General features: G+C 36.2%; 2 protein-coding genes across 11 annotated transcripts; one reads left to right on the top strand and one right to left on the bottom strand.

Moving 5' to 3' along the window:
- The first annotated feature begins 2,614 nt into the window (after window positions 1-2,614).
- LOC129747179 (pancreatic triacylglycerol lipase-like) lies at window positions 2,615-3,906 on the top strand. Its single transcript, XM_055741227.1, has 2 exons — window positions 2,615-2,696; window positions 2,762-3,906. Exons 1-2 carry the CDS (start codon window positions 2,657-2,659, stop codon window positions 3,856-3,858), a joined length of 1,137 nt encoding a protein of 378 aa, XP_055597202.1. The 5' UTR covers window positions 2,615-2,656; the 3' UTR covers window positions 3,859-3,906.
- Window positions 3,907-8,156: 4,250 nt separating this feature from the next.
- LOC129745704 (facilitated trehalose transporter Tret1-like) lies at window positions 8,157-26,653 on the bottom strand. Of its 10 annotated transcripts, none has more exons than XM_055738997.1 (7): window positions 26,540-26,653; window positions 25,441-25,636; window positions 14,468-14,963; window positions 14,232-14,406; window positions 8,884-9,225; window positions 8,639-8,825; window positions 8,157-8,570 (listed from the first exon to the last, which is right to left on the bottom strand). In XM_055738997.1, the coding sequence occupies exons 2-7, from the start codon at window positions 25,480-25,482 to the stop codon at window positions 8,307-8,309; spliced, it is 1,506 nt and encodes a 501-aa protein (XP_055594972.1). In that variant the 5' UTR covers window positions 25,483-25,636; window positions 26,540-26,653; the 3' UTR covers window positions 8,157-8,306. The 10 variants fall into 10 exon arrangements, with proteins under 10 accessions (XP_055594972.1, XP_055594975.1, XP_055594978.1 ...); XM_055739000.1 differs by having other exon boundaries at window positions 25,441-25,658; window positions 26,582-26,646; XM_055739003.1 differs by having other exon boundaries at window positions 26,537-26,643.
- Window positions 26,654-27,913: the final 1,260 nt, after the last annotated feature.

Raw genomic sequence — 27,913 nt, 5'->3', positions numbered from 1 at the left:
CTTCTAAAGGCCAGAAAACGCATTTTAAAGTTGTGATCCCAAACTAAGCTCAGAATCCCCAAAATACGCTTCTAAAGGCCAGAAAACGCATTTTAAAGTTGTGATCCCAAATTAAGCTCAGAATCCCGAAAAACGGCTTCTAAAGGCCAGAAAACGCATTTTAAAGTTGTGATCCCAAATTAAGCTCAGAATCCCGAAAAACGGCTTCTAAAGGCCAGAAAACGCATTTTAAAGTTGTGATCCCAAATTAAGCTCAGAATCCCGAAAAACGGCTTCTAAAGGCCAGAAAACGCATTTTAAAGTTGTGATCCCAAATTAAGCTCAGAATCCCGAAAAACGGCTTCTAAAGGCCAGAAAACGCATTTTAAAGTTGTGATCCCAAATTAAGCTCAGAATCCCCAAAAAGTGCTTCTAAAGGCCAGAAATCGCATTTTAAAGTTGTGATCCCAGATTTAGCTCAGAATCCCCAAAAAGTGCTTCTAAAGGCCAGAAAACGCATTTTAAAGTTGTGATCCCAAATTAAGCTCAGAATTCCCAAAAAGTGCTTCTAAAGGCAAGAAAACGCATTTTAAAGTTTTGATCCCAAATTAAGCTCAGAATCCCGGAAAAGTGCTTCTAAAGGCCAGAAAACGCATTTTAAAGTTGTGATCCCAAATTAAGCTCAGAATCCCCAAAATACGCTTCTAAAGGCCAGAAAACGCATTTTAAAGTTTTGATCCCAAATTAAGCTCAGAATCCCCAAAAAGTGCTTCTAAAGGCCAGAAAACGCATTTTAAAGTTGTGATCCCAAATTAAGCTCAGAATCCCGAAAAACGGCTTCTAAAGGCCAGAAAACGCATTTTAAAGTTGTGATCCCAAATTAAGCTCAGAATCCCGAAAAACGGCTTCTAAAGGCCAGAAAACGCATTTTAAAGTTGTGATCCCAAATTAAACTCAGAATCCCCAAAAAGTGCTTCTAAAGGCCAGAAAACGCATTTTAAAGTTGTGATCCCAAATTAAGCTCAGAATCCCGAAAAACGGCTTCTAAAGGCCAGAAAACGCATTTTAAAGTTGTGATCCCAAATTAAGCTCAGAATCCCGAAAAACGGCTTCTAAAGGCCAGAAAACGCATTTTAAAGTTGTGATCCCAAATTAAACTCAGAATCCCCAAAAAGTGCTTCTAAAGGCCAGAAAACGCATTTTAAAGTTTTGATCCCAAATTAAGCTCAGAATCCCGAAAAACGGCTTCTAAAGGCCAGAAAACGCATTTTAAAGTTGTGATCCCAAATTAAGCTCCGAATCCTCAAAAAGTGCTTCTAGAGGCCAGAAAACGCATTTTAAAGTTGGATCCCAAATTAAGCTCAGAATCCCCAAAAAGTGCTTCTAAAGGTCAGAAAACGCATTTTAAAGTTTTGATCCCAAATTAAGCTCAGAATCCCGGAAATACGCTTCTAAAGGCCAGAAAACACATTTTAAAGTTGTGATCCCAAATTAAGCTCAGAATCCCCAAAAAGTGCTTCTAAAGGCCAGAAATCGCATTTTAAAGTTGTGATCCCAAATTAAGCTCAGCATCCCTAAAAGACGCTTCTAAAGGCCAGAAAACGCATTTTAAAGTTGTGATCCCAAATTAAGCTCAGAATCCCCAAAAAGTGCTTCTAGAGGCCAGAAAACGCATTTTAAAGTTGTGATCCCAAATTAAGCTCAGAATCGCCAAAAAGTGCTTCTAAAGGCCAGAAATCGCATTTTAAAGTTGTGATCCCAAATTAAGCTCAGAATCCCCAAAAAGTGCTTCTGAAGGCCAGAAAACGCATTTTAAAGTTGTGATCCCAAATTAAGCTCAGAACCCCCAAAAAGTGCTTCTAAAGGCCAGAAATCGCATTTTAAAGTTGTGATCCCAAATTAAGCTCAGAATCCCTACCTTCATGAGCGCAGCAAGAAGCATTGTTTGAGATAACTTTCGGCCTTAGATATAATTCCACATTCATTTTGAATAAGCTGTTGGTAAAATTCTTTTTAACTCTTAGAAATTGGAGACTGGAGGCAAACTTCTTCCGAAAGCAATAGTAGCTTATTTTTAGTGCCAATATTCGGAATAAATACCTCCAAAGGTTAAAAAGTCTTTATAAATATTATTTTTATTCCAGAAATTGACAAATTCAAAGAAGTTAAGCTCAATATAAGATCAGTTGTCCATGAATTGGTCATTCAGGTATCAGAACTTGTAACGAAATCAAAAGTTCAATCCCAGATTAAATTTCGGTCGCTTGCAAATGGCAAAATAACGTCACGCAAATAATCAAAATAATGTACTCACAATCGTTCGATCCGACTTGCTTATCAATTAGGTAGCAAAGTTCTGAAACTGCTTGGGATAACCCAGAGAGTCCATTTGGTTTGTTTCTTTTTCAGGGTTTATCTACCCCGTATTGGGAGGATTGCTCATTGCATTTTAGCTATAAAGGGTTGGAGAGATTTAAAATTTGATTTGCAACCCAAAAGGATGATATCACACGTGCATTTTAAAAACATCACATTCACGAGACGAGGTCATGATTGGGTTATGTTATTTATGAACCATCAATCGATAAGATTATTGTTAGATTATCGATAGCCCCCCGTGAATCTATTTAATGGATTCGGGTCTGAAAACGGCTGATTCAGTTGTAAGGTGCTGAAAATGAAGGTGCTTTTGGTAACTCTGCTGGCAGTCGCTTTGGGTAAGTAGATCTCTTCCGGCTGAAGTTTAGGGGGATGTTCTAACGACATGTGTTATTTGTTCTAGCGGCTGCCCTTCCGGTTGAGGAAGTTGGCATGGAGCACATGCCAAATGAGGAAATTGGTTCGGAACACATTCCTAATGAGGAGGAAGGTTTGGAGCACATCCCAGTTGATGAAGAGCTTGGTGAGGAGCACATGCCCCGTGAAGCATCGGAGCAATGGTCTCTGGTTCCGGACAGCAATGGACATCTGCACTTGGTCAATACCGATCCCTATGGTTTGAATGGACAAGACGAGCCGGCTCCGATGTTCGATGCCGCTACTCAGACCATCTTCCGTCTGTTCACCCGTCAGAACCGCGCTACCGGCCACGTCATCCAGCTGGGTAATGCAGCTTCCCTGGGCCAGTTCTGGAGTCCTGCTCGTCAGACCCGTTTCATCATCCACGGCTGGAACAACAACGGAAACTCCGATGTCAATGTCGTGATTCGTAATGCCTATCTGGATCGTGCCGATATCAACGTTATCACCGTCGATTGGGGAGTTGGTGCTCAGAACCCCAACTACGTCACGTCTCGGAACCACATCGACGCTGTTGGTCTGACCGTTGCTCGATTCATTGACTTCTTGAACGTTCAAGGACTGGCCTTCACCAACGTTTACGTCGTTGGACACAGTCTTGGTGGTCACACCGCTGGAATTGCTGGAAAGCGTGTTACCCGTGGTCTTATCCAAGCTGTCATTGCTCTGGACCCTGCTCTGCCTCTGTTCTCGATGGATCGCCCGGCGGAGCGCGTTGCTCCCGGAGATGCCCGTTACGTTGAAATCATCCACACCAATGCCGGACTTCTCGGTTTCGATCAGCCCATCGGACAGGCCTCGTTCTATCCCAACTGGGGTCGTTCACAGCCGGGTTGCGGTGTTGATCTGTCCGGTGCTTGCGCTCATGGACGTGCCTGGGAATTCTTTGCCGAATCCGTTCGTACCGCCCCAAGCCGTTTCGTCTCGGTCCAGTGTGCCAACTACGGCCAGATTGTGAACCAGAACTGCGTCTCGAGTGGACCGAACCGGAACATGGGAGGAGAACCGGCCAACATTGGCACCGCCAGCGGAGTTTACTTCCTGCAGACCAACGCCGCCAGTCCGTTCGCTCGGGGTTAAAATGGAATTGATACATAGAAAATAAAAATTTTCGTATTTTGAAAACTACTTTCAATTGTTTTCCTGAAGTATTGATCCAAGCAAATGCAAAGTTGGTCAACAAGTTATTAGTCACATAGGACTCGCAGAACACTCATGACCTGGAGGAACATGAACAATTATTAGAATTTCAGGCAGGCAAAACACTAATTATTTGCCAATCATATCTTGAGCCTTTTTAAAGTCAAGTGAGTTTGTTGTTATCCAACCCTAATCCGCTCTTGAGTGTCCATTTGACACTATTGGAAGTTTGACAGCTTGTAATATTATTCGGATGCATCCAAATAAAAAAAATCTTTGGGGACCCCAATTTCAGGACGCACCCTGAAATCTCAGGAAAAAACTCCCTAATCAGAACTTAAGTGTCGATTTGATGCTCCTCGCTTGAAATCGCTATACCTCTCTTGTTTCTCAACCAATTTTGCAAAATTTATAGTTTCGGAAACCTAAATTTTCTGGATTTACTTTTAGTATTATATTTATCATATTGTTGTAGAGTATTGCAGCGCCAATGTAAATATACCACTAGAGTCGGTATGAAATTGCCATTCTAGTGAATACAAGTTTGTTACGGAAATCTTGCGTTAAAATCTAGTGCAATGATGAATTTAAGTCTTCGAAAATCTGAGAAATTGCAAATTGACAAAAGGTTCGAAAAACAGTGTGCAGACCGGTCCGGCAATCGGTAACAGTACCGGCGCGGCGGGCACAAGACCAACCTAACCGGGGGAACTACGCGCTGTTTCACTCGACTTGCTCGCTCGGGTCGTACTCGCTGACTGGCTGACTGGCCGACGTGCACGCTCGTGATGAACTATCAAGGGGCGGTTTAATCCATCCACTCATCCCCCTCCTATTCCAAATAAAATACATGAAAAATATTTCAAGTTCGTTTCTTTTAAGTTAATTTTCAAAAACAAAGTTTTTGAACGCAGAAAAACGCTATTGCATATAAAGTGTGCGTTTCCCATAAAAGAAACAATGATTTTCACGCACGATGTGAGTTCACTACTTCAAACAAGCTCGCTTTTATTTAGAAAACGTTTACTTGGCTGAACCATGAAACTTACCAATGAGCTGATGTAAACTAAACATCTAAACAGAACTGGATACATGCGCGGCCGATGCTTTCATATTTCAATTACACCTTTCCCCGACCTTTGTAGAACGAAATGATTTTAAAAACTTTCCCCTGTTAATCACCGACTAGTTAGCGATGAGAATATTCGGAATTTTAGCGACAATTATTTCGTGAACTGTGCAGTAGTTTAGGGAAATCGGAGACAGAGAGAAAATTTAATAAAACTGCCCATTAATTCATCTATTAACCTTCTTGAATAACCTCTCCATAAAATAGTGTAAAACCACGTTGCATAAAACTGTGTAAATCCACAGTATAATCTGAACGTCATCCATAATATTACACGATCAGAAAAAAGTATTTCCAAGCACAAGAAAAATTACCATGTTCTGAACGAGGTAAAAAAAAGTCACACTATACAGGCAAGTTGGATCGTAATGGTTTTAAGCCTAGTCATCTAGCGTTTGTTTTTGTTTTGCCTAAATGTTTTTGTTGACGATACACGGTTAACATAATCTATTGATCGATATTTTAATCCAACGCTTACACAGCTCAAAGTTCAATTGAGTAAATCAATATCTCATATTTTTCACTGCTTTTTGTCCGAATTTCAAAATGAAGAATGTTGAACTTAATTTAAAAGCGAGGTATTGCTTTAACTAAATCGCAAAACTCTCGCAAATGCATTAGAGGGACTTTACAAATATTTGAAAAATTCGCGTTCAATAATCTCTGCGAAAGAAACAAAATATTATCATCTCACAGTTCAGGGTTTTCGCTGCTAACAACACCCATTTTAATTTTAACTAACTAAACTAATTTTAACTAATCATTTAATCAAAACTTATTGGGATCAATTTTACTTACCTCTCAAATAAGTCAAGCGCGTTCGCATAGAGGATTGTTTCTTACTGTCATACATGAATTATTTGGCCCAGAAAATCATCTGTTTGGATTTTCTTTCTAGTTTATTCCAGTTCAGTGTTCATCTTACTTGCTGTATAATTGCTAGTTGACTTTAGCTTGGAATCTATTCTTATCTTAATCTGTTCTAATAAAACGCTTGTTTAAATTCAGTGAGATCCTTATTCTATGGCTATGCTATCGAAACACTTTTTCATTTTGAAGCTGCACTCTCCATCCGGAGTTGAATATAATAAATCCAAGCTGTCTTTCGAAACGTTCACAGTTCCCTCTCATCTTAAGCTGTCCTCACAATCCGGAGGATCATAAATTTCCCTTATAAACAAATCGTGTTCTCTCAACATCCTGTCCAGGTATTCTTTTAACACTTTTCTATCATAAAACTTTCCGCACCATATGTTTTTTCAAGCTGTCCTCCCAACGCACTTGGAGTTTAAAACAATTTACTCTAGCTGACCTCTTGACTCGCTTCATTATTCCCTCGTATCTCAAGCTGTCCCCAAATTCTACTTGATCATTAATTGTTTAAAATACCAAAGCTGTCTTCTCGACTTGCTTTCTAATTTCATCTTGTCATCTCAACTTCTATATTTAACAATTTTATCCAGCTTGTTCCCTCGAACATCGTAGTTCGTTCTCATCACAAACTGTTCTTCCAACCTATTTGGTTTACAATTTGATAAGGATTAAGGCTGTACTCGTCTCGCAATTCCAAGCCGTTCTCTTAACTCGCTAAGGTTGTTAATCTATAATTCAGATAATTTCTTCAATTTGCTTGAAATTCGCATGGTCCTCTTTTCTCGCTTGGATTCACAATAGTGCGCAGACTGTCATCTCAACTCGTTTGAAAGTCGCGTCAATATGCACTGGCGGTCCTCCCAATTCACCATCCAATTACAATCTGTCCTCTAAATTGTATTCAAAACACTCAGGTTGTCCTCTCAACTCGCCTTTCCAATTTCAAGCTGTCCTCTCAACTCGCTTGTTTGTCGCGTCAATATGAACTGGCGGTCCTCTCAATTCGGCATGGAATTTCAAGCTGTCCTCTCAACTCGCTTGTTTTTAGCGTCAATATGCACTGGCAGTCCTCTCAACTCGCCATCCAATTTAAAGCTGTCCTCTCAACTCGCTTGAAATTGTGATCAAAACGCTTAGGCTGTCCTCTCAACTCGCCTTTTCAATTTCAAGCTGTCCTCTCAACTCACTTGAAACTGTAATCAAAACGTTTAGGCTGTCCTCTTAACTCGCCTATCAATTTCAAGCTGTCCTCTCAACTCGCATGAAATTCGCGTTTACATGTTCAGGCTGTCCTCTCAACACGCCTTTCAATTTCAAGCTGTCCTCTCAACTGGCTTGAAATTGCGATCAACATGCTCAAGCTGTCCTCACGACTCGCTCAACTTGTCAATTTAAGTATTTTTCATACAATTACAGTTAACGTATTCGTAAAATTGCTTATTCATCACAAACATCACTTTTTTCATATTCACTTTTTCCGAAATAGCAATCATAAACCATCGAAAGCTACTACTTTTCGCAACATCAGCTTTTACACATAATGTAATGTTCAATTACTCACTTAGTGTTTTTGCAATGGGTAATTGTTCACCCGTTTTATTTTAACCTCGTTTGATGTAAATAATTTTCACGTGAACCTTCAACCCGGTTTTATTTTCGTTTTCGGTTCGATTCCATTTCTTAAAAACCGAATCATACAGATCCGAGAGAAAACACCTGCCACGGTCGCCAAATGTGCAGACCGGTCCAGCGATCGGTAACAGTACCGGCGCGGCGGGCACAGGACCAACCTAACCTGGGGAACTACGCGCTGTTTCACTTGACTTGCTCGTTGAAAATTATGTGTTCCATATTTTGAAGATCTCAAAAGTGAAAGCGTGCTAAATTACGTCACCTTTCCAATCCTCTTTTCAAAATGTAACTGGTGTAACTTAAACAATTTTGACGATTCATTGATTGAAAAGTACGATTTTACACCACTTTTTTACATTTTTTGTGGTCATGATTTTAATAATAATCATTTTTGTCATTTTTGTCATTTCTGGCATTTTTGTCATTTTTGTAATTTTTTTCATTTTTGTCATTTTTGTCATTTTTGTCATTTTTGTCATTTTTTGTCATTTTTGTCATTTTTGTCATATTTGTCATTTTTTCGAAAGTTTTTGAACCACTGGTGCCCACCAAATAAAAACTCTTATAAAGTTTTCAAATAATTTATTACATTTCATTTGAGGATAATTTCTATAAATAATTTCTACCGGTCGTCTAACTACCGATAAATTAAAGCAAAAAATCACCGCTTCAAATTTGCTGGTTTTGAATGAATACCAATTTAGATAACCTAACAACTTGTGGTATGTAAGGAGGCTTTGTCAATGGAATTGCTTTAAAGCTTGGTATCACTGTTGCAACTGGTGATTTCATCGGCCGTACTCATGACTGGATTTTCGTGGCCTCGTTTTTCTTTCTCGGTTGCCGTCTGAGGAGAAGGCGTTTCAACACTAGCCCCAGGCTCCTGCTGTTTCTCGAACAACTTGTGTATGCTTTCCAGATCCCGGCCCTTCGTTTCCGGCACACATGTTATCACAAACAGGACACCCAAGGCACACAGGACGCTGTACATCCAGAAGGTTCCGGATGTCGTGATGGCCTGTAGATTGATCGAATAATCGAATATCAGTAATATCAATAAACAGTTAGGGTCATGATGACGCTTACATCTTCAAGAGGATGATAGGTTTTTATAACAATGAACATCACAGCTAGGTTAAAAGATCCAGCCAAGGAACTGAGGAGACTCCTTTGAGCCGTTGGGAAGAGTTCTCCCATAAGTAGGAAGGGAATGCATCCGAAGCCTACGGAAAAGCCGATCATGAATACTATCAAGCTTACCACCGGGAGGTATCTGAGAGAAAAAAAAATCAATTTAATTTACAATACTCTTAACATAAAAAATTTCGTACCCAAAGGAAGTGTTTCCGATCGAGTTGAGATGAAACGCAGCTCCCATGGAAGCCATCGAGGCGCACATTATCACACCGGAACTGATCAGTAACGGTTTTCGACCGGCTCGATCTACCACGAATAGGGCGGAAAAGTTACTCAGCACCTGAACCGCTCCAACGATGATGGTGGCGATGTGCCCATCCAGGGAACTTCCAGCGGATCGGAATATCTCCACCGTGAAAAAGATTACCGCGTCGATGCCACTCAGCTGCTGGATCGACAGTAAAGCTAGGCCGATACCTAAAGGTAGTAGGACTACTCGTCGGCACAGGGCCTCTTTGGAGAATGGTTTCTCTTTCCTGGAATATTAAAAAATAAAAATCATATAAATAAAACTTAAAAAAAATTAAACGTATAATGATGGCTCTTTATTCTGAAGTTTTAACCGGCAAAGCAATTTTTATATTCAATACGATTCGCATATTAATCAAATAATCAGATTTCACCATGTTTTATTGACATTCAATACACTGTAAGTGAACAAAAGGTCCGTACTCCACTAACTTTAACATCAAAACGCCCATAAAAGGTACTGCTTAAAAAAAATTATACAGACGCACTCTCGCTGAAGACTGTAAAGTAGCTGACGACGGTTCACGTAATGACAGCTCAGCCGTCGTGTGTGTATTTGTGTAATAAGAAAGATGGAGGTTTATTGTCGACTAGAAAAAGCTTATCGGTCAAGAGAGCGTCACACTCGTTATTATGGGCTACACATCTCCCCTCTACACTGAAAAATGAAAACAGAAGTCTTTTTTATTTTGAAAGATTCATGTCATTTTTATCCACTTTTAAATATTTGAGCCAACAGTATTAGAAGGGTATGTCGACAGAACTCAAAAACTCGCATTACAATCATGACCGAAATTTTTTAAACTCATTAAACTTAATTACTTGCTAACCCCGGACTCATTGCTCACTGTTGTCAACACAGCAGCTACACACTTCCTACTGCTGTAGCGTTATTTTTAAGAAATTTGTGATAATAATATTTCGAGCGTGTACTGATTGGATTAGTTAGAACAAAACTTGAGTGTTTAGAATTAAGCGTGTTAAACGTCAGACACACACGTGCACGCTAGAAACTATTAAACCATTTAAGATTCAAAAATAACCATTTTTGACCTTATTTTTCAAACCTAACCAGAAAGAGTGGAGAAGTAAAAAATGGTTATTTTTGAACCGTAATTAACAGCAAAAGCAATTTTATGAAGAGATTAACCACCGTAATTTTTGTTTGTTACTTTGATTGATCGGCCTAGCGGTGAAAAGTGATGTCCTTTTTAGTAGGGACATCTAAAGATTATGAAATTTTTATATAGATGGATAGAAGGTTAGAAGAAATGAAAAATGGTGAAAATGAGCGGGTAGAATTTGTCTAGAAGCATTACCATCACATACCAAATTTTTGTTCCTCACGAGCCTACTACCATGAAGTGGTAGATACAGATAGAGTTGCATCTACCACCACACATTAGTAGGCTTAGCGTGGTCCGCCCCACAAGCGAGAACTTGTAGTGCGGACGAACAAAAAGATGATATGTGATCGCTCAGATAAGCTCCCTTTAACTCAGAAACGCATCTATCGATGTTTAAGTCTTCTCAGTTTGTTATCTTCGCATTCGTTACATGCGGGGTTTGCATGCGAAACGGTACGGTCGATAGTCTGATAGTGACCAACCACCGATGCTATGATGTCGTGTTTTTATTTCTTTTTGGCCAAAGTTATTTTAATTTTATGAAGAGATTAACCACCGTAATTTTTGTTTGTTACTTTGATTGATCGGCCTAGCGGTGAAAAGTGATGTCCTTTTTAGTAGGGACATCTAAAGATTATGAAATTTTTATATAGATGGATAGAAGGTTAGAAGAAATGAAAAATGGTGAAAATGAGCGGGTAGAATTTGTCTAGAAGCATTACCATCACATACCAAATTTTTGTTCCTCACGAGCCTACTACCATGAAGTGGTAGATACAGATAGAGTTGCATCTACCACCACACATTAGTAGGCTTAGCGTGGTCCGCCCCACAAGCGAGAACTTGTAGTGCGGACGAACAAAAAGATGATATGTGATCGCTCAGATAAGCTCCCTTTAACTCAGAAACGCATCTATCGATGTTTAAGTCTTCTCAGTTTGTTATCTTCGCATTCGTTTCATTTCTTCTAACCTTCTATCCATCTATATAAAAATTTCATAATCTTTAGATGTCCCTACTAAAAAGGACATCACTTTTCACCGCTAGGCCGATCAATCAAAGTAACAAGCAAAAGCAATATTAAACTATATTAAAAAAATATCGACAAAATTAAGCAAAAACACGTTTTTCAAATATGTTATTTAAATTATTCCTTGTATTCCGTTCTTATTTACAATTTACCATAGTAATTTAGTGCCTACGCTAGGTGAACACCAACAGCGGTCGAAACACCCGATAACATTTATAGCGGTTCCAGCTCCTACCGGATGGTGAAAAAACGGTCGTCATAGTATCTCGCATTTCGCACCGAAATGATACAAAAAACCTAAAACAAGAATGCTTAATTCAGTAACACAACTTTCTGCCTTGGAAGGCTATATCAAAAGAAAATAAAAACTTACCGGATTATTGCGTGGGAACCGCTTCCAGAAAGTAAGAGGAATATGGTTTTTCAGCTTTCGTTTTTATGTGACTGATTAGGATGAACCGCGGAACATTTAACTTGATGATGATTTTGGTGTTTCTATAAAAATTTCAAGCAGGGTTTTCTCATCCGTGTCCTGAAATATGTTTTGTTAGGTTAGAATTTCTATTTAAAGATAATCAATCAACACTATTTACCTTTTATGTTTACCAACAGATTTGATGTTTTCCAGACTTACATGGACCGATTGAAATGATAACTCGATTCAGTTACGCGGTATAATGGAACTTTTTCTTAAGCGTTCGCCTGCACATCGATTTTTTCAAAATGGCTACGATAAAAACACCAAATTATTCAAACATTTTTTGGTTAACTCCCGAGAACTACAAAAATGGTTAAAATTCGTGAAGGAAAAATTCTTAAAAAATAACCATATTACCAGTTTTCGGGCCAAAGCCATAAAATGGTTATTTTTGAACCAAAAATGATTAAATAAAATTGAGCGTTTGGAGAAAAATAAACAAAAACGACAAACATATAAAAATATCACGGATGCCCGGATTCTCGTGAAAAAGGTTATGCAAGAAGAAACCACATCGAAACGCCCTTCCATAAGGTGAGGCAAAACAAAAAGCACTTAAAAGGAACGTTTTAACAGGACGTTGCACAATTCACATCCAGATCAAGAAATCTCTCGGTCCGGGAGAGACAGTGCGCCGGTGCCGGTATACACACAGTGATAACGAGTTCGAAAACAACTTCAGTTCGAAAACTGCCAATTATGAAAACAAATTTGGACAAACACAACGGCCCCTGGCGGGTGAGTACTAAGTTTGTTGTGCAGTAGGAACGAATCATAAAAGCCATGATTCCTCGCCGACAGGTCGTTTTTGGAGAGCCGAGTGTCGTTTGGGATCTGGAATCGCCCTTTTGCGAGCCGATCAGCCGTAGCATGGCCAACCCAGACAACCATTTGGTGGGTATTTCGAATTTGCAACGCAAATATACGTGTAAACATATCGTATATAATGTAGCAAAACCAGTATATACATATCATTTTGGAGGCCATATAGGTACATTAGAAAACATATTCTTGATTTGGATTGTATTAAATTACGATTTGCACGACTTGTCATGCGCATCATTTACGACTACCCTGATTCTATTTAGAATATACTATGACAATTCATACATCATATAGATGATTGAGGTTGTAATATACGACATTTTTCGTAACAATATGGAAAGTTTGACGACTTATTTGGTCGTCTTTTGCGACTTGAGTGCAGGGCTCCCATTTTCCGTCAGTTGAAAAAAAATATTTTTTTTTGGGATTTTACGCTATCTGGAATATATAAATTCAAGGGGATTTGCTTCAAAGGCATTAAACCAAAAGCAAATCGTATATTTCTACAACTTAAATCTTTTAAATCGTAGAACACGTCATCGATGATCTAAAAATAGACCAACATTTTGAAGCCTCCTTTAATACGATTCCAATCATCGATGTCCCATTATCATAAACGATTTTATTGAACTTTTTTGTATTCTTTTACGATTGCCAGCAAATAAGTTTTACGAAAATCAGACATGCGAATTAATTTGCAAAGGTATACGATTGCATGCACATTATTACAAATCAATGCAGTTATATACGTTCTTTATTTCGAATTATTTTATGCATAGCACGACAAAATCTCTCAATCACGGCTGATCACCGTATATCGGTAGTTTCACGGATTTTTTGCGAATTGTCGCACACAAAGGTCGAGTTCATATGTACATAAATACTTCTTGTCGTAATAAAATCATGCAATGCTTTTAAATACGATAAAGAATATGCATGGACCGCACATTGTAGGTGCAGATATACGAAAATGAGTATAAATAACATTCTATACGATGTAATCTGTAAAAGAAAATACGACTTCTGGTTGTCTGGGAAGCCGGAACAGATCCAACCGGAAGCAGACGTCGGAGGTGCTCCGGGTCTTTGTGATGCACCCGTAGAGCAGTGCGGCCAGACAGGGTTGCCAGAATACCAGATGTTCCTGTGATACATGAGGAAACCGATCTGTGATACGAATGTTTGTGCGTTTTAGACGTTGTCTTTGATGTTATGGTAGGAAACGGATTAAGCTTAAAATTTTAAAATGTCGTGTAAGTAAATAATTGTAATTGCTAAAGGTTTGGGTTTTGCGTGTTTGTGTTTTGGGTAAAAGGCCGTGCAGCACACACTGAAAGTCAGTGGTGCTCAAAATGTTTCACTGCTAGACAAAATGTTTCTTAATCAATTTTCATTCGATCGTTCCTCCTAATCGATCATTCCTCCATACCAACGCGGTTGTGCTCAATTATTGGTCGTCTTTCGGGTTCCATCTTGGATAGATTTCCAACGAATGTACAAATCCCGACGAAATTTTCACCAATAGGCAAACAAACCCGTAAATAGTTTCTAGGTACGACAACTAAAAATTTTAAATAACGATCTTTTGCAATCCACCTGAAGATACATTTTTTTCTATTTACTAAGATTTAACACTGTTTAGAAGATGTTCACCATATGTTCCCCATAATGAGCGGGTTACGGAACATCACTTTAAAATCGGTTATATTTTAAAGAACGTTGAACACTTTTCCCGTCTGTAAGTATTTATCCAGTAACACCTCATCAACTTACTTTTCAACGGCGGCCCCATTCCCGACGACCTTTTGAACCTGCTGAGCTTTGGGATCGAATGTGAAACCCTGCAGGTGAAGCCACTTGGCCGAGTTGTGCGCTTTCTCGTAGCGTTTTTTCGTTTTCAGCCAAACCGGCGATTGCGGGAATGATATAACCGCGAAAAAGAGAAAACCTGCAAATTGAAATGAACAATCAGAAAAAAAAGTTACTGGATTTAACGAATTATATCTCACAGGAGATTCCGCAACAGACCCAAGCCAGCGGTCGCCATTCGATGTATTTCCCTAGCACGTAGGTAACTAGAATTCCGGCGGACATCGACAACGATGGCAGGGATCCGATGACGCCGCGGATCTTCGGATCGCTACACTCGCTGACGTAAATCTGGGCCGAGGGCAAAGTCAGCCCGGCTCCAAATCCGGACAACATCCGGGCCACCAGCATCACCTGCCAAGTTTCAGCCGTCGCTATCAGGACCCAGGCCGTCGCCCAAACCGGTGAAGTCAGCAACACTGTATATTTCCGGCCAATTTTGTGCATCAACGGGAAGGCCACCAGGCTGCCGAAAAAGGCCCCAAAGGGGGGCACTGAACTGACCCATGAGGCAATATTTTTATCTGGCAGCAGTCCCGGATTGACCTCATGAATCGAGGGAACAGCCGGAGCGGAATAGCCACGAACCAGCCCGATGCAGAAGTACGACAACGATATGGACACCGACAGCAGGGTCTGCAAGGAAAAGGTTGAAGTTTAATGGAGTTGGAACGAAATTTGATTTGCTTTTCATTCGAGCTGATTTATGAGGTGTGTGATGCAATCTTGAATCAGTTAATGTGATGTGAAACTTTCGATTTCATTTGAAGTTCGTGGGTCATTAACTCCCTTCTATGCTCGTTTGTAGCTTGATAAAGTTCAAAAGACAGTGAGCGAGCTTGGAATTTATTGCGAATAAATTTCGCATGCTTGTAAAGTTAAGTTTGGACTTAATTGATTTGGAATTTTATATTGAACTAGCTATTTTCGTACGAACTCCTTTCGCTTCTAATTTTTAATATATAAAGCTATGATCATTTAGTATCCGGAACAGGTTAAAATCCAACCAAATAAAAAAAAATTAGTATCCGGACACTTCATTTCGGTGATAGGTACATTACTAGAGATCGGATATGCAAAATTTTAGCAGCGTTGTGTTGGTTATGAAAAGGACTATCTTGTCTATTTTATTTTTGCAAGATTTTTAAGTTAACGTGTGTTTGAGATATTTACGATGTAAAAAAACATGGTAAAAATAATATTGCTTAAATTTGGGCCTTTTGAGCATTTTGCGTCTCGAAAATTCTTCATTGTCGACTTGAAAACTCATGAACTGTTGATTTTTTCTGATTTTTTTTTCTGGACCAAATGGTTAAGAAGCATAAGGATCCACTTTAGGATCCACACGACGTTCAAACCAAGCATCGGAGTGGAACCGTTGATCTTAAATATGGTAAAAAGTCTATGGTTATTGGGAATAACTGAATACAGACCCCTTAAATAATCCAATAAATCCATTTCCGGTACGCAAAAAGTGATGCCTGACTAGTAGACACCATGTAAAAAACTAATAGTGAGCAGTTCAATAGGTCGCAATCTGTGCAACCGATTTTTACGCAATGTGACAGATGCATTCTGATGTACAAAGCAAATTATGTTAAAACCGGTTTAAGAGATAAAATTCTTCGAGATGCCTACTCAAGAAAAGGTTCCAGCCAGATTCCAATTGCTTTTACCAGGTGAGTTTGTGTAAAATATCATGATTTTGCAAAGATTTTGCTTCTGTGGTAAAAATAATAGATCAATACATGACTTAAAAAAGTGTGCATAAAAAAGAGATTTTAAGAAAAAGTAAGAGTATTTCTTGAAATCATTGATATTTTTTTTAATATATTTTTACATTAAATTTCATATTAACACCTTCATCTCCTCCATAGAAAGTGTGGAGAAAGTCGATCAAATGAATAGTTTTTATAATACACACGTTTGTAACTGTCCGGATTCTAAATTATCATAGCCTTATGTGATGAGTGGTCCGTGTTTAAACGGTAATTGGGATGCATTTTCACTAAAATATTGAATAAAACATTAAACAGTTTTTATGAACGACCCTTTCGCTTATCCATAAAATTAAAGTTCGAAGAAAAATTGGTTGATCTGGTTGATTGATTTCGATCGGATGTATAATAACGAAAACAGGAATCGATGGTCCTTCCTGTAAAACTCAAATGTATGAATTTTCGTAGATGCTTACTATCACAATGAAAATTTCCTTAAGGAATTTTATAAATAGGCACAAAAACTGTCAGCTGGCTCGGTTCCACAGAAGAAACAAAAATTATGTTGATTTTTCTGTTCAAAATATTCAATTTTCCCATACAAATCTTAAAGATCAAATTTACTCATGTAAACGTTACTTAAAAATTCAACAAAAAATCATGGATGAGTTTTGGACCAAGACGAAGCATTTTAGACCCCAGGGTTTGGGAAATTGAAAAATGACCCCAAATCGACTCAGTCTAGTTTATTATCCTTAATTAAATCAAGAATTCATATAATCTTGCCTACATATTCTCATTTCAGGGAAAAAACGCTTTCAAACCTATAATTTCTACAATTTTTAGAAATATGAATAAATAACATTCTGACATCACTGAAGAAAGTCTTTGAGTATTTGATATTAAAGATATCAATCAATTTAAGAACTTTATTGGGGACAGCAGAATGGTTTCACTTATGCTTCAAAAAATATCTAAGAATATAACCGTTCCAAGAAATTTCGTCAAAATCACCGTATTTACAGAACTGGGAAAATTAAATATTCAGAAAACTGCTATAACTTTTTCCTCTGAAGTCAAAATTATTCGCTGTCCTCGGGAAAGTTAATCTTTAAGTTAAAATCTTCAATTTCCAAATCTCTCTAATGTTGTAAAGTTTTGCTAAAAAGTGCACAAATTGATTAAGCTCTTTTAGACACAGGAGCTGTAAGAAATAAAAAAACTAATTGAATATTTGGACTCAGCGCTCCAAAATTATTAAAAATTAGCTCTTAAGTTCTTTGCGCCTCGAAACGAAAATGTGAATTTCGTTGCCTTGTGAAATTGAAGCATTTCTCTTGCACGTTTTGGAGAAATTATGTTGTTGCATGTTCGCTACCATTGCTTAAAAATTGGAACTTTTTGGTGTAGGAGCGATTCGAATACAGTCGTCGGCGTTTAATCAATTTCTGTTCTTCGTTTTTATGTTCATTAGAGTGCAAAAGCTTTGTTCGCGCAAATATGTATGTTGTAATCTTGTTAAAGCTGATTTGAAACTACGCTTACTCATCTTAAAATCGAAATTTTCACCGTAGTAATGGAAAATTACATGATCTTAAAAGGTGTTTAAGACTAAGTGTTAACAAGCAAGTCAAAACTTTGGCTTGTTCCGGCGGAATTTAATTGAAAATTTCTGAACAATCGAACTGAAAATCTCAAGGATTGAGACATTTCATTTCACGACACTATGTGACGTTCACGAATTGAAACTAATTTTTGATTGTCAATTTCGATTTGCAATTCAATTGAAACTCTAAACCTGACATAAATATAAAAACTTAAACTCGTATTTAGAATGGGTTTTTATTAACCTTTCGTTTCATAAAGTAACAAATTTGCAACAATTAATTAAAGCTGTTGTAACTTTTGCAGAAAACCAAATAGTCAACTTTTTTCTTCAGGGCAATAATATTTCTAACTTCAGGATTACGTTGAATTAAAAAAAATGACTTTCTGAGTATACATATAGAAACTAGACCAACTTGAATCTGAAAAATATGAAGTATTTAAAAAGGCTTATTTTTCAGAGTTTTGACCTAGTCCAATTCACACTGCGAAAAAAAATTTTGTCTGAAAAAAATATTTTTGCATTTTCAGTAATGCAATTAACACAATTGAATAAAATTTGAAGATTTTTTTGATTTTTTGTCTGATATAACGGCCTTTAATTAATTGTTGCAAATTTGCAACATCATGCAACGGTAGCACCTTTAGTTAGGTCTATGGGCTACAAAGTGTGCTTTCTAATGTTTCATCGTTAAAACAGTGTATAGGTTTCCTGATGAAAGTATTATTATTTTTAATGTAATATTATCATGTTGTCGAGATATTTTTGAAATAATGCTGATGAATAAGCCTCTAACTGAACAAAATGGCTGACAACTGTACAAATATTGGGGAAAACCAAGAACAAATTCTTTTGGCTAGATCATCAACCATGCGTCACATTTAGTACAAATTTGTGACTTTTAAGTAGTTAAAGTGTTTATATTAATAATTTGAATCTTTAATTTTACAAATGCAACCAACGATGATGTTAAATATAATTTTATGATCCCCGGAAAAGATTGTATTTGTTCGTTGAAAATATTTTAAAATTTTTAGAAAATAATAATTTTTTTTCTGCTCACTACTTAATAATGTTATACCCTAGTTTGAAACATTAGTCCCATTATGTTCTTCAAATACTTTTTATCGTTTGTATAGTATTTATGATAACAGTTTTAATGTTTTCAGTACGAATTTAATCATCATGGTGAGACGAAAATGGCAGTTCCATTTAAGTCCTACTTATAATTCTGTTTACTCTTCCAAACGCGTACCATATTCAACAAATGTTATACGGGTAAAACCGTTTTAATGTATTTTATCCATCGTTTTTTTTATAATTAAGGAATAATAAAAATATTTTTTTGTTTTTCATTGTAGGTGTTTGAGAAAAAAATCGCAATTTGTTTCTTCAACAATTTGTATTTCCTGATTTTTAAGTCACTTGATTCATTGAATCTAAATATACCATGCATAAAAATCATTTTTTCATCACAATTTTTAAGGTTTTATAATTCAAACATTGTTGTCAACTGAGAATGAACTTGTTTCTAGATTGCTGTATATTGCGCTAAAAAACTATGAGCACGAAGAATACCATTAAACTTTTCACAAAAAATGAAGTTACTGAAAAAGAACTGAATACAAGTCCAAAGCTTAAATGTTTTTGTCAAAATATTGGTTTTGACAAGGTTATTTTTTCAAAAAAAATTGTATTAGAAAGACGTTTCAGCTTTCCATATAGCACCTTCAAGCAAACGTAATGAATATTATCGCAGAACTACCCCCCTAGCTCCCAAAATAATACTGTGCCTGGGAGGTCTAGCTGCTAGCGAATACGCTATACGAATCACATAAATGGCCAACAGGTAAGATGTGCTTCCTTGAAATTCTCATATATAAGAATGTTCAATCAGTTTTCCAGGTCAGCTAAATATACACGGATACCGGAATTCATATAGTTAACTAGCTCACCTGATTGACTTGTTCTTCCAAAATATACTTTCATCAACATAAGTAATACATTTACTCGATAACAGATCAAACAAAGTCATGGGGTTCGGGTATAGTGTAAGCTGCATTGGAAATTTGTCGAACTAAGTGATCTAAATAATGCATGTAAGCATATACTTAGGCAGAAACTTAGGTGAATCCGTGCACCCATGTTGGATAATCAACATACTTAGGTACTAACCCCAGCTAAATTGTGTCCAGACACTAGGTTTACGAAGTTCTTGAGCTTTAACTACGATTAGTGCTGGATAAATTAGGAATAAGCATTTATTTCTAGCTGTCTTGTATGATGAACGAAAAGGTATAACCATTTCATGTTGTTGCATATTTGCAACAATTAATATTTTGGCTAAATCCTCGAAATATGAGAAAATAATATTTTTTCACTATTTTTCCCTTCATGTACTCATCATTGCGCACTATTGAGAATTTTTTCAAGAAAAAATAAAAAATCATGAAATGAAGGGTTAAACAGTGTAACTGAACAAGTTGAGTTTGAAACCCACAATTTGTACAAAATTAATGCACCGAATACTGATTTTATACATCTACAAGTTGGAGGCCATGTAACACTTGTAATGTAACAGGTATTTACTACTAACGATGGTCATCAGAATTAGCAAAACAAAAATCTAAAACCCAGTATCTTCTTTTTTATTACGAAAAATTTTGATTAACAAAAAATCGTTTATGTCATTACAAATATTATGCTCATATGAAATATTCTTCAAAAAATCAATTTTAGTATCAATTTTATTTTGTGTTTCTTGTTTTTGTTAATGCTCAACATCACATTCAAAAAGGTTTTGATAAATTACACGAGGCCACAAAATTGACATTCTTCGAAGTGCAAAAAATTGAAAGCAAATTTTGACTAATTTGGGTGCTCTGAATCTAAATATGCACTTTTCCTATCAGCTTTCGTTATTGAAATAACTTTTGAAAATAGGTTAAAATTATTTTAAAAATTCCTGCAATTTAAAAAAAAAATAAAAAAAAAACATAACATTTTAAAATAAAAATTTGAAATCAATTATCAAATTTCCTCAAGACATTTTAATTTTGTAATTTTAAGTTTTGTGAAAAAAGTTATAAAAGTTTTCTATTTGTTTACTTTTTCTCATTTAACGAATTTTTAAAGTAATTATAAACCAAATTGAATCTTAGAAAATTTTAAAAGCATAAATCTAATCAATCAGTTGCAACAATTTTAATAAGTATAAACACGTTTTTTTCTAAGTTTCTGCAATAATGTCAGAAATACTTGTGATGATATCTTTCCAAATTATTAAAGACTGTAGATCTTTACCATTTTTGATCAAGCATCATCATCCGCAAAATATTATTCCTTAATTGAATGAATTATCACAAACAAATTCAGAATCAGAATTTTCTTAAATGAAGATTTGTAAATTTATTAGTTATCAATGATTGATTTCACTTAAATTTATAAACTTCATTTAACCAAAACTAAAGGTGATAGAACAAATTTGACAAAAGATACCAAATCAATCATTAAACCATTGACGTTAGACGTGTTTTATGGAAAAAATCTTTCTTAAATGTTTAAAAACTTATCCTTCCCATCTTCATGTTTTGTTTTAATTTCAAATAAATTCACCGAATTTGATAGTGCAAAGCTCTTTTTTCATTTGACCACGCCTAGATGTTGTTCTAACTGAAACTAAAACTCGAAGTGGTGATTTGATTTTGAAAGCACATCAATGCAGTTTTTGTGACTTTCCAAATCCCGTACTGAGCACTTTTGTGCCCTTTATGTGACTTACCAAATCCTGTTTTGAGCACTTTTGTGCTCTTTGTGTGATTTACACCCCGTATAACGTACGTATAAACCACTTTTGCAACTTTCAAGTTCATTAATGGGTACATAAAATTCACTAAAGGGAATTGGGCAGTTGATTCTCTTTGTCAGCCAATATGTAATTTTGAATGCCTTCGTTGAAGTAAATATGTGACTTTTGATTGCTTGGGTTGTGCGGAACACAGTCAAGCGCCTTTGCAAAGTCGATGTCAACTACCCAAGCAACCAAAAGTCACATATTTACTTGAACGAAGGCATTGAAAGTTACATATTGGCTGACAAAGAGAATCAACTGCCCAATTCCCTATAGTGAACTATATGTACCCATTAATGAACTTGAAAGTTGCAAAAGTGATCAATATGTACGTTGTATGTGACTTGTTTTGCCCAATTCCCGTGAGTGAAGTATATGTACTCATTAACGAACTTGAAAGTTGCAAAAGTTATTATACGTACATTATACGGGGCTTAAGTCACATAAAGAACACAAAAGATGCTCAAAACGGGATTTGGAAAGTCACAAAAAGTGCATTGATGTGCTTTCAAAATCAAATCACCATTTCGAGTTTTAGTTTCAGTTAGAACAACATCTAGGCGTGGTCTTGTGGTAGCGTGTTCGATTCTCACCACGATGGTCGGGGTTCGATCCCCAAGCCGGACAAGTTTTTTTTTTCAATAAGTAATATGGTAATTGAGTGACCATTCTGATGCGATATATGTACGAAATGTAGGATAGAAGCAATTGAGCAATTTGTCGAGTTTGGAATCCAGCGTGTGGCATCATGGCGGAACCATGTACAGAACATAGTAAATAATCAAGAGAAGGTGATATGAACAGAAGCCAAGGGTGCAGTTGAGATAGAGAGAGATTTTTTGTTCATTTTGCGATTCTTTTTGGAATCTGAATTAAAAGGCCGCTTGAGGCTGAATAGAAGATCAATAATCTTGGTTTGAAACTTGAAAGTATCAATAAGAACTTAAATTTTGAGCTGCAATTTATTGAAACTTTGTCTTGAACGTGGAATAAACGGAAAAGTTAAATAGATGTATCTCGTTTGTTTACAAATGGACACAAAAGATTTCTCCTGCAACTTATAGACAAATCTCTTATGATCGATTTGCGTAAAGCACTATTCTCATGCATTTAATCAACTCAGAACTATTACTATAATGCAGGGCCGTAGGAAGAACTGACACATGGGGGGGGGGGAGGTTTTGGTGACCTACTTTTTCTATGACAATTTTGTTCGAAAAATGAATAAAAAAATAAAAATGTTATTTTTCATTTTTAATACTCTATGACTCAATTTGATTATTCAATTTTAAGTTCTTTTGCATAAACAGTTTTTCGTGTAAATTAGAAACTTTTGAAAATACATCCTACAATCATTCAAATGATGATCAGGATTGGTATAAAGAATCCTTTACTAACAAAAAAGGAAGCTTACTTTAACTGATTGTTAAAATTTGCAACAAAATCTTGAGAACTTAGCTTATAGTTTCTAGATGTTCACCCGCACGTATCCGGGCTATTTTACTTAAAACTTGGATAAATTATGACATTTTATTTCCAAATTTTCATACCAAAATCTGGGCAATATCCGGGAAAATCGGACAAAAATCCAGGAACTATCACTATTTTTGATCGAAACACATAACGAGATTTTGAATCGTACTCCAGGCTTCCAAAAAATCGTTTATGTTTATTTTAATTTTTAGGCGTTAAAATTTATAAAATAATGGTGCAGTTTGAATTTTCCGTTTGATTTTCCAAAAAAAAAATTAATGAATCCGGACAAAATCAGGATATTTTTCAACAAAATTTTGGCGACCAGGCCGCCCAAATCTTTCCCATTTTTTTTTACTAAATATCCGGGCGAATCCGGGTAAAATCGGGTAATCTGACCAGCTTAATATTTCTTATTTGGTTTCAACTTGCTATAAGCTTTTTGTCAAAAATGCGTGTGGGTTTTAAAAATCATGAATCAAATTTTGAAGGAAACGCAAAACCAAATTTTAACGATTTTATACACAGCTTTTCATTTCAGTTTTTAATTATGATTGAAACTGAAAATCAAGAATTCCAAACTGAATACATAATCCTAAATATGAAAACACAAGTACAATCTCGATTATAAGGAACCAGAATCTCTGAAATGAGTTAAATCTTATTTTTTAGTATTCACAGATGAATTACCTCCCAAGCAACCAAAAGTAAAACAGGTACAAAAACCCTTACTCAGCCCCATCATTGATATGAAGTACGTTCTATGCAGCTCAAAATTTAAGTTCTTATTGATACTTTCAAGTTCCAAAACAAGTTTAATGATCTTCTATTCAGCTTCCAGCGGCCTCTTAATTCAGATTCCAAAAAATCGCAAAATGAGCAAAAAAATTTCTCTCTATCTCAACTGAACCGTTGGCTTCTGTTCATATCACCTTCTCTTGATTATTTACTGTGTTCTGTACCGGTGCCGCCATGATGCCACGCGCCGGATTTCAAACTTGACAAATTGCTCAATTGCTTCTTTCCTACATTTCCTACATATATCTCAGAATGGTCACTCAATTACTAAATTACTTGTTGAAAAAAAAAACTTGTCCGGCTTGGGGATCGAACCCCGACCTTCGTGGTGAGAATCAATCACGCTACCACAAGACCAAGCCTAGATGTTGTTCTAACTGAAACTAAAACTCGAAGAGGTGATTTGATTTTGAAATCACACCAATGCACTTTTTGTGACTTATCAAATCCCGTTTAAGCACTTTTGTGCCCTTTATGTGACTAACCAAATCCCGTATTGAGCACTTTTGTGCCCTTTATGTGACTCAAGTCCCGTATAAAGTACGTATAGATCACTTTTGCAGCTTTCAAGTTCGTTAATGAGTACATATAGTTCACTAATGCGAAATGGGCAAAACAAGTCACATACAACGTACATATTAATCACTTTTGCAACTTTCAAGTTCATTAATGAGTACATAAAGTTCACTAAATTGAATTGGGCAGTTGACTCTTTGTCAGCCAATATGTAACTTTCAATGCCTTCATTCAAGTAAATATGTGACTTTTGGTTGCTTGGGCTACTATCAATATATGAGAAAAAATTGAAAAACTGTTGCTGAATTCTGAACCAATGGATTGGTTTTCGAGGTTTTGGCAGCAGTTTTGAGTCAAGATTGTTACTATCGAATAACCTCAATCCATAATCAAAATTGATTGATAATTGATTGATAATAACACATTTTGAGTCTAGAGTAGAATACCTCGCTTGCTTTTGATGGACTTTCATGGGTGGGGGGGGGTTTAACCCCCCCTCCCCCTTTACTTTTAATGTTATACAACCAGTTTATTGTATTTATCAAAACAGCTGTCAATAAATTTTAATAAAAAATGAAAATTTCCAGAATAATTAAAAACTGATTTTTGAAGATATTTTCTTACTTTCTTATTTATGATTTAGAAACTTAACTTTTAAACAAAATTATGTTAAATTTAATTTTAAACAGTTCAAGTTAACAAAGTTTAAGATACCAATAAAAAAAATTAAAACATAGATGCAACAATTTACCCCATACCATAGTATCAAATCTAAATTTTGGTAGGAATCTCTCACTCATAACTCCGTAGTTTCGTTTTTTTACTATAATCAGGATCACCTTGCGAATCAACTGTAACGACATTTTTCGCACTTTTATAATGAGTAACACGTGTCTGCCATCTAATTTGTTGCGAGTAGCGCAGTGTTGCATGTTCTGATAAATTCCTCAACGTTCCGAAGATTCCATCCACACAAACAACAACAATCAAGCTCCAGTTAATGACAACCACATGATGATAGCCACACATAACATTAGAACTCATTTTATTTCACATTATTTTTTTTTTTGCAAATCATTCGCTCCAAATAGTTAACAGCTGTCTAATTTACGGACGATTCCAGCAAGTAATGAGGGTATTTAGGGTACAAACCTGTTTCAACGCTGCCATCGTTATTTTCAACTCCGACTCCATGGCGTTGTTGGGTGCGTGTTGTATTTTGGTTCACTGGTTTTGGCGCTCTTTTTCTTCAGTTCTGCTTTCGACTTTGGTATCACTAGTTTATATCACTCATTGTGGATTGTTGTGATTACTTTGTCGTCTCCTTGCTATACTGGCACGTTCGAAACTATAAACACTCGCTGCTTATTCTTCATTATTAGTAAGTTGTGTCATTCATAAATTTTATGAAATTAAAAAAAAATATTTCAAATATTTTAAAAATGAGAACTAAAAATTTGAAGTTAAATGCCTGGAATTGAGAACGAATAATAAGAACCCAATTCCAAACTGAGAAACCCGAACTTAAATTTTGTGATTACATATAAAAAATATTCACGTTCATTTGTAAAAATATTTAATGAATAGTCATCATTTTTAGGGAGGAGCATTTTCTTATTTGATTCGAACTTTTCACATATGATTCCGATCATGATAATCTGCGCTTAAATAGATGCGTTATGCCAATTCGGGCACCTGCTGCTCCCAGTAACCGATTTTTACGTCACTTTTATGATCTCACGCTATTCTGAATTCACCACATGGCGTTCCCATCGAATTAAATTCACTGATTATTGAGAAAAAAAACAACCGAAAAGTTTGTATGCAAATGCTTCGGTGGGGAGAGTAAGCTTTTCGATCACGAATAGAGGTGAATGAGCATCATTACAAATCCATGCAGCAGGTGCCTTTCCAGGTTTCGTTGCTTCCGATTCGCGGTTGCTTTCGGTGCTGTATACTCCCTATTGATTTTTATTTTTTCGGCGGAAAGCCGACACCGCGGCAAATTGTAATAAAAACCGGAATTGGCGGTTTTGTATTGTTGTGGATCGCGGCTATCTTTTAGGCCACACCGCGAATATCGCTACTTTTTTGTCGTTGCTTGCACGTGTCTCAAAAACTGATTTCTGTTTCACTTTGAATTCAATCTCGGCAAATGCACTTTGGAGTTCACTTTCTCTAGTATCGTAGAAGTTTATCCAAAAAATATCCCCCAACTTTTTCGTTTGTAGACTGCCGGAGATCCTACCACCTTTGAGGGTCCAGCAAAGTTTTGAAGTACATCCAGACTCACGCTCGTTACTAATCCCGTACACGCGTCGTAACTCGTCGAATGATCCTAAACGACTGACTGGCTGACGGATGGCCACTCTAGGCGTTGAATGAGCTGCCTTGCTGCCCCGTGCCATTCGGCCGAACCGTAATGTACCTATGTAGTTTTGGCCATGGCTATAGCTATTGAAGAGACATTGTAGTTTCGGGTTGATCTAATTCCACCCAACACACAGCCACCAGCAGTAGCAGCTTGGAATGGGGAATTCATTCATAACTTCGCAACGGAAAAGAACTTTAGTAAGAAAAATAGTTGAGATATTTTAGATCAATCATAAATTACTTATTGAGTTATATACTCAAAATCTACCAGTTCCTAACATTTTATAAAATTATAATACAATAGTTTCATAAGCACAAGTTAGGGTGGTCGGATTTACCGGTTTTTTTTCAAATCCGGTATTTCGGTATTCTTAATTTATAAAACCGATAAAACCGGTAAAACCGGTATTTTTCTAAGCATATCGAATTCATGAAAAAAAATCGTCTAATTGCAGTAGTAATGGCATAAAATGCACAGAATTTATAACGTAATAGATTAATCAACATTTTCGATTGAAAAATATGGTATTGTGTCTTTAAATTATCCCTTTGTCATAATTCTATCATCATCCTCATGATAATTATAATATTTATCATGTTCATTTCATTATTATAATTTTGCTGTGAGGTTGCAGAAATTATAGAAGTTTCATATAATTTTCAACAAATTTTTGTCCTGTACTCTGTAATACAGTATTCAGATTTAAGAACAGATTTTACAAATTTAGTAATAGTTTGAAAACATCTTTCATGAAAATGATATTCAAAATGTACATATACATTTTGATGTATGTACAAAAAGATTTTACGGTAAAAAAAAATTAGGCAAAATTCAAAAGTTTGTGGCAAAGTTTCTGGTTGACTCACAGAATTTAAGATTTTTGTTGTCCACAATACGAATGTTTTCCCCGCAACTTAGGTCGTGATCGCATTCAGTTTGCTTTTCTAACATTAAAAAGAATAAATAGTATTAAAAAACAATTCAAAATCCAGTCAAAATTCAACAATAAATACAGTTGTTTGGATCTGATCCATACGTGTTTTATTATAATACTGTTGCAAATTTATAAAAACTTTGTTACTGTTTTGTCTAGGAAAAAAAATGCTTCAACAGCGTTAAAAACAAAAACAACAGAATTCCATCAATTACATTGAAAATATTTATAGATAAATTTCTTACAAACATTTGAACATGTGTTTAACTGCTGACTCTGTTGAGAAATTTAATGTTTATAACAAAGTGGAAGTTTCT

Source organism: Uranotaenia lowii, chromosome 2, assembly GCF_029784155.1.
Source record: "Uranotaenia lowii strain MFRU-FL chromosome 2, ASM2978415v1, whole genome shotgun sequence".
Classification (NCBI taxonomy): Eukaryota; Metazoa; Arthropoda; class Insecta; order Diptera; family Culicidae; genus Uranotaenia; species Uranotaenia lowii.
Note: the sequence above shows the minus strand (reverse complement) of the source record. Positions and strands in the feature narration are given on the sequence as shown.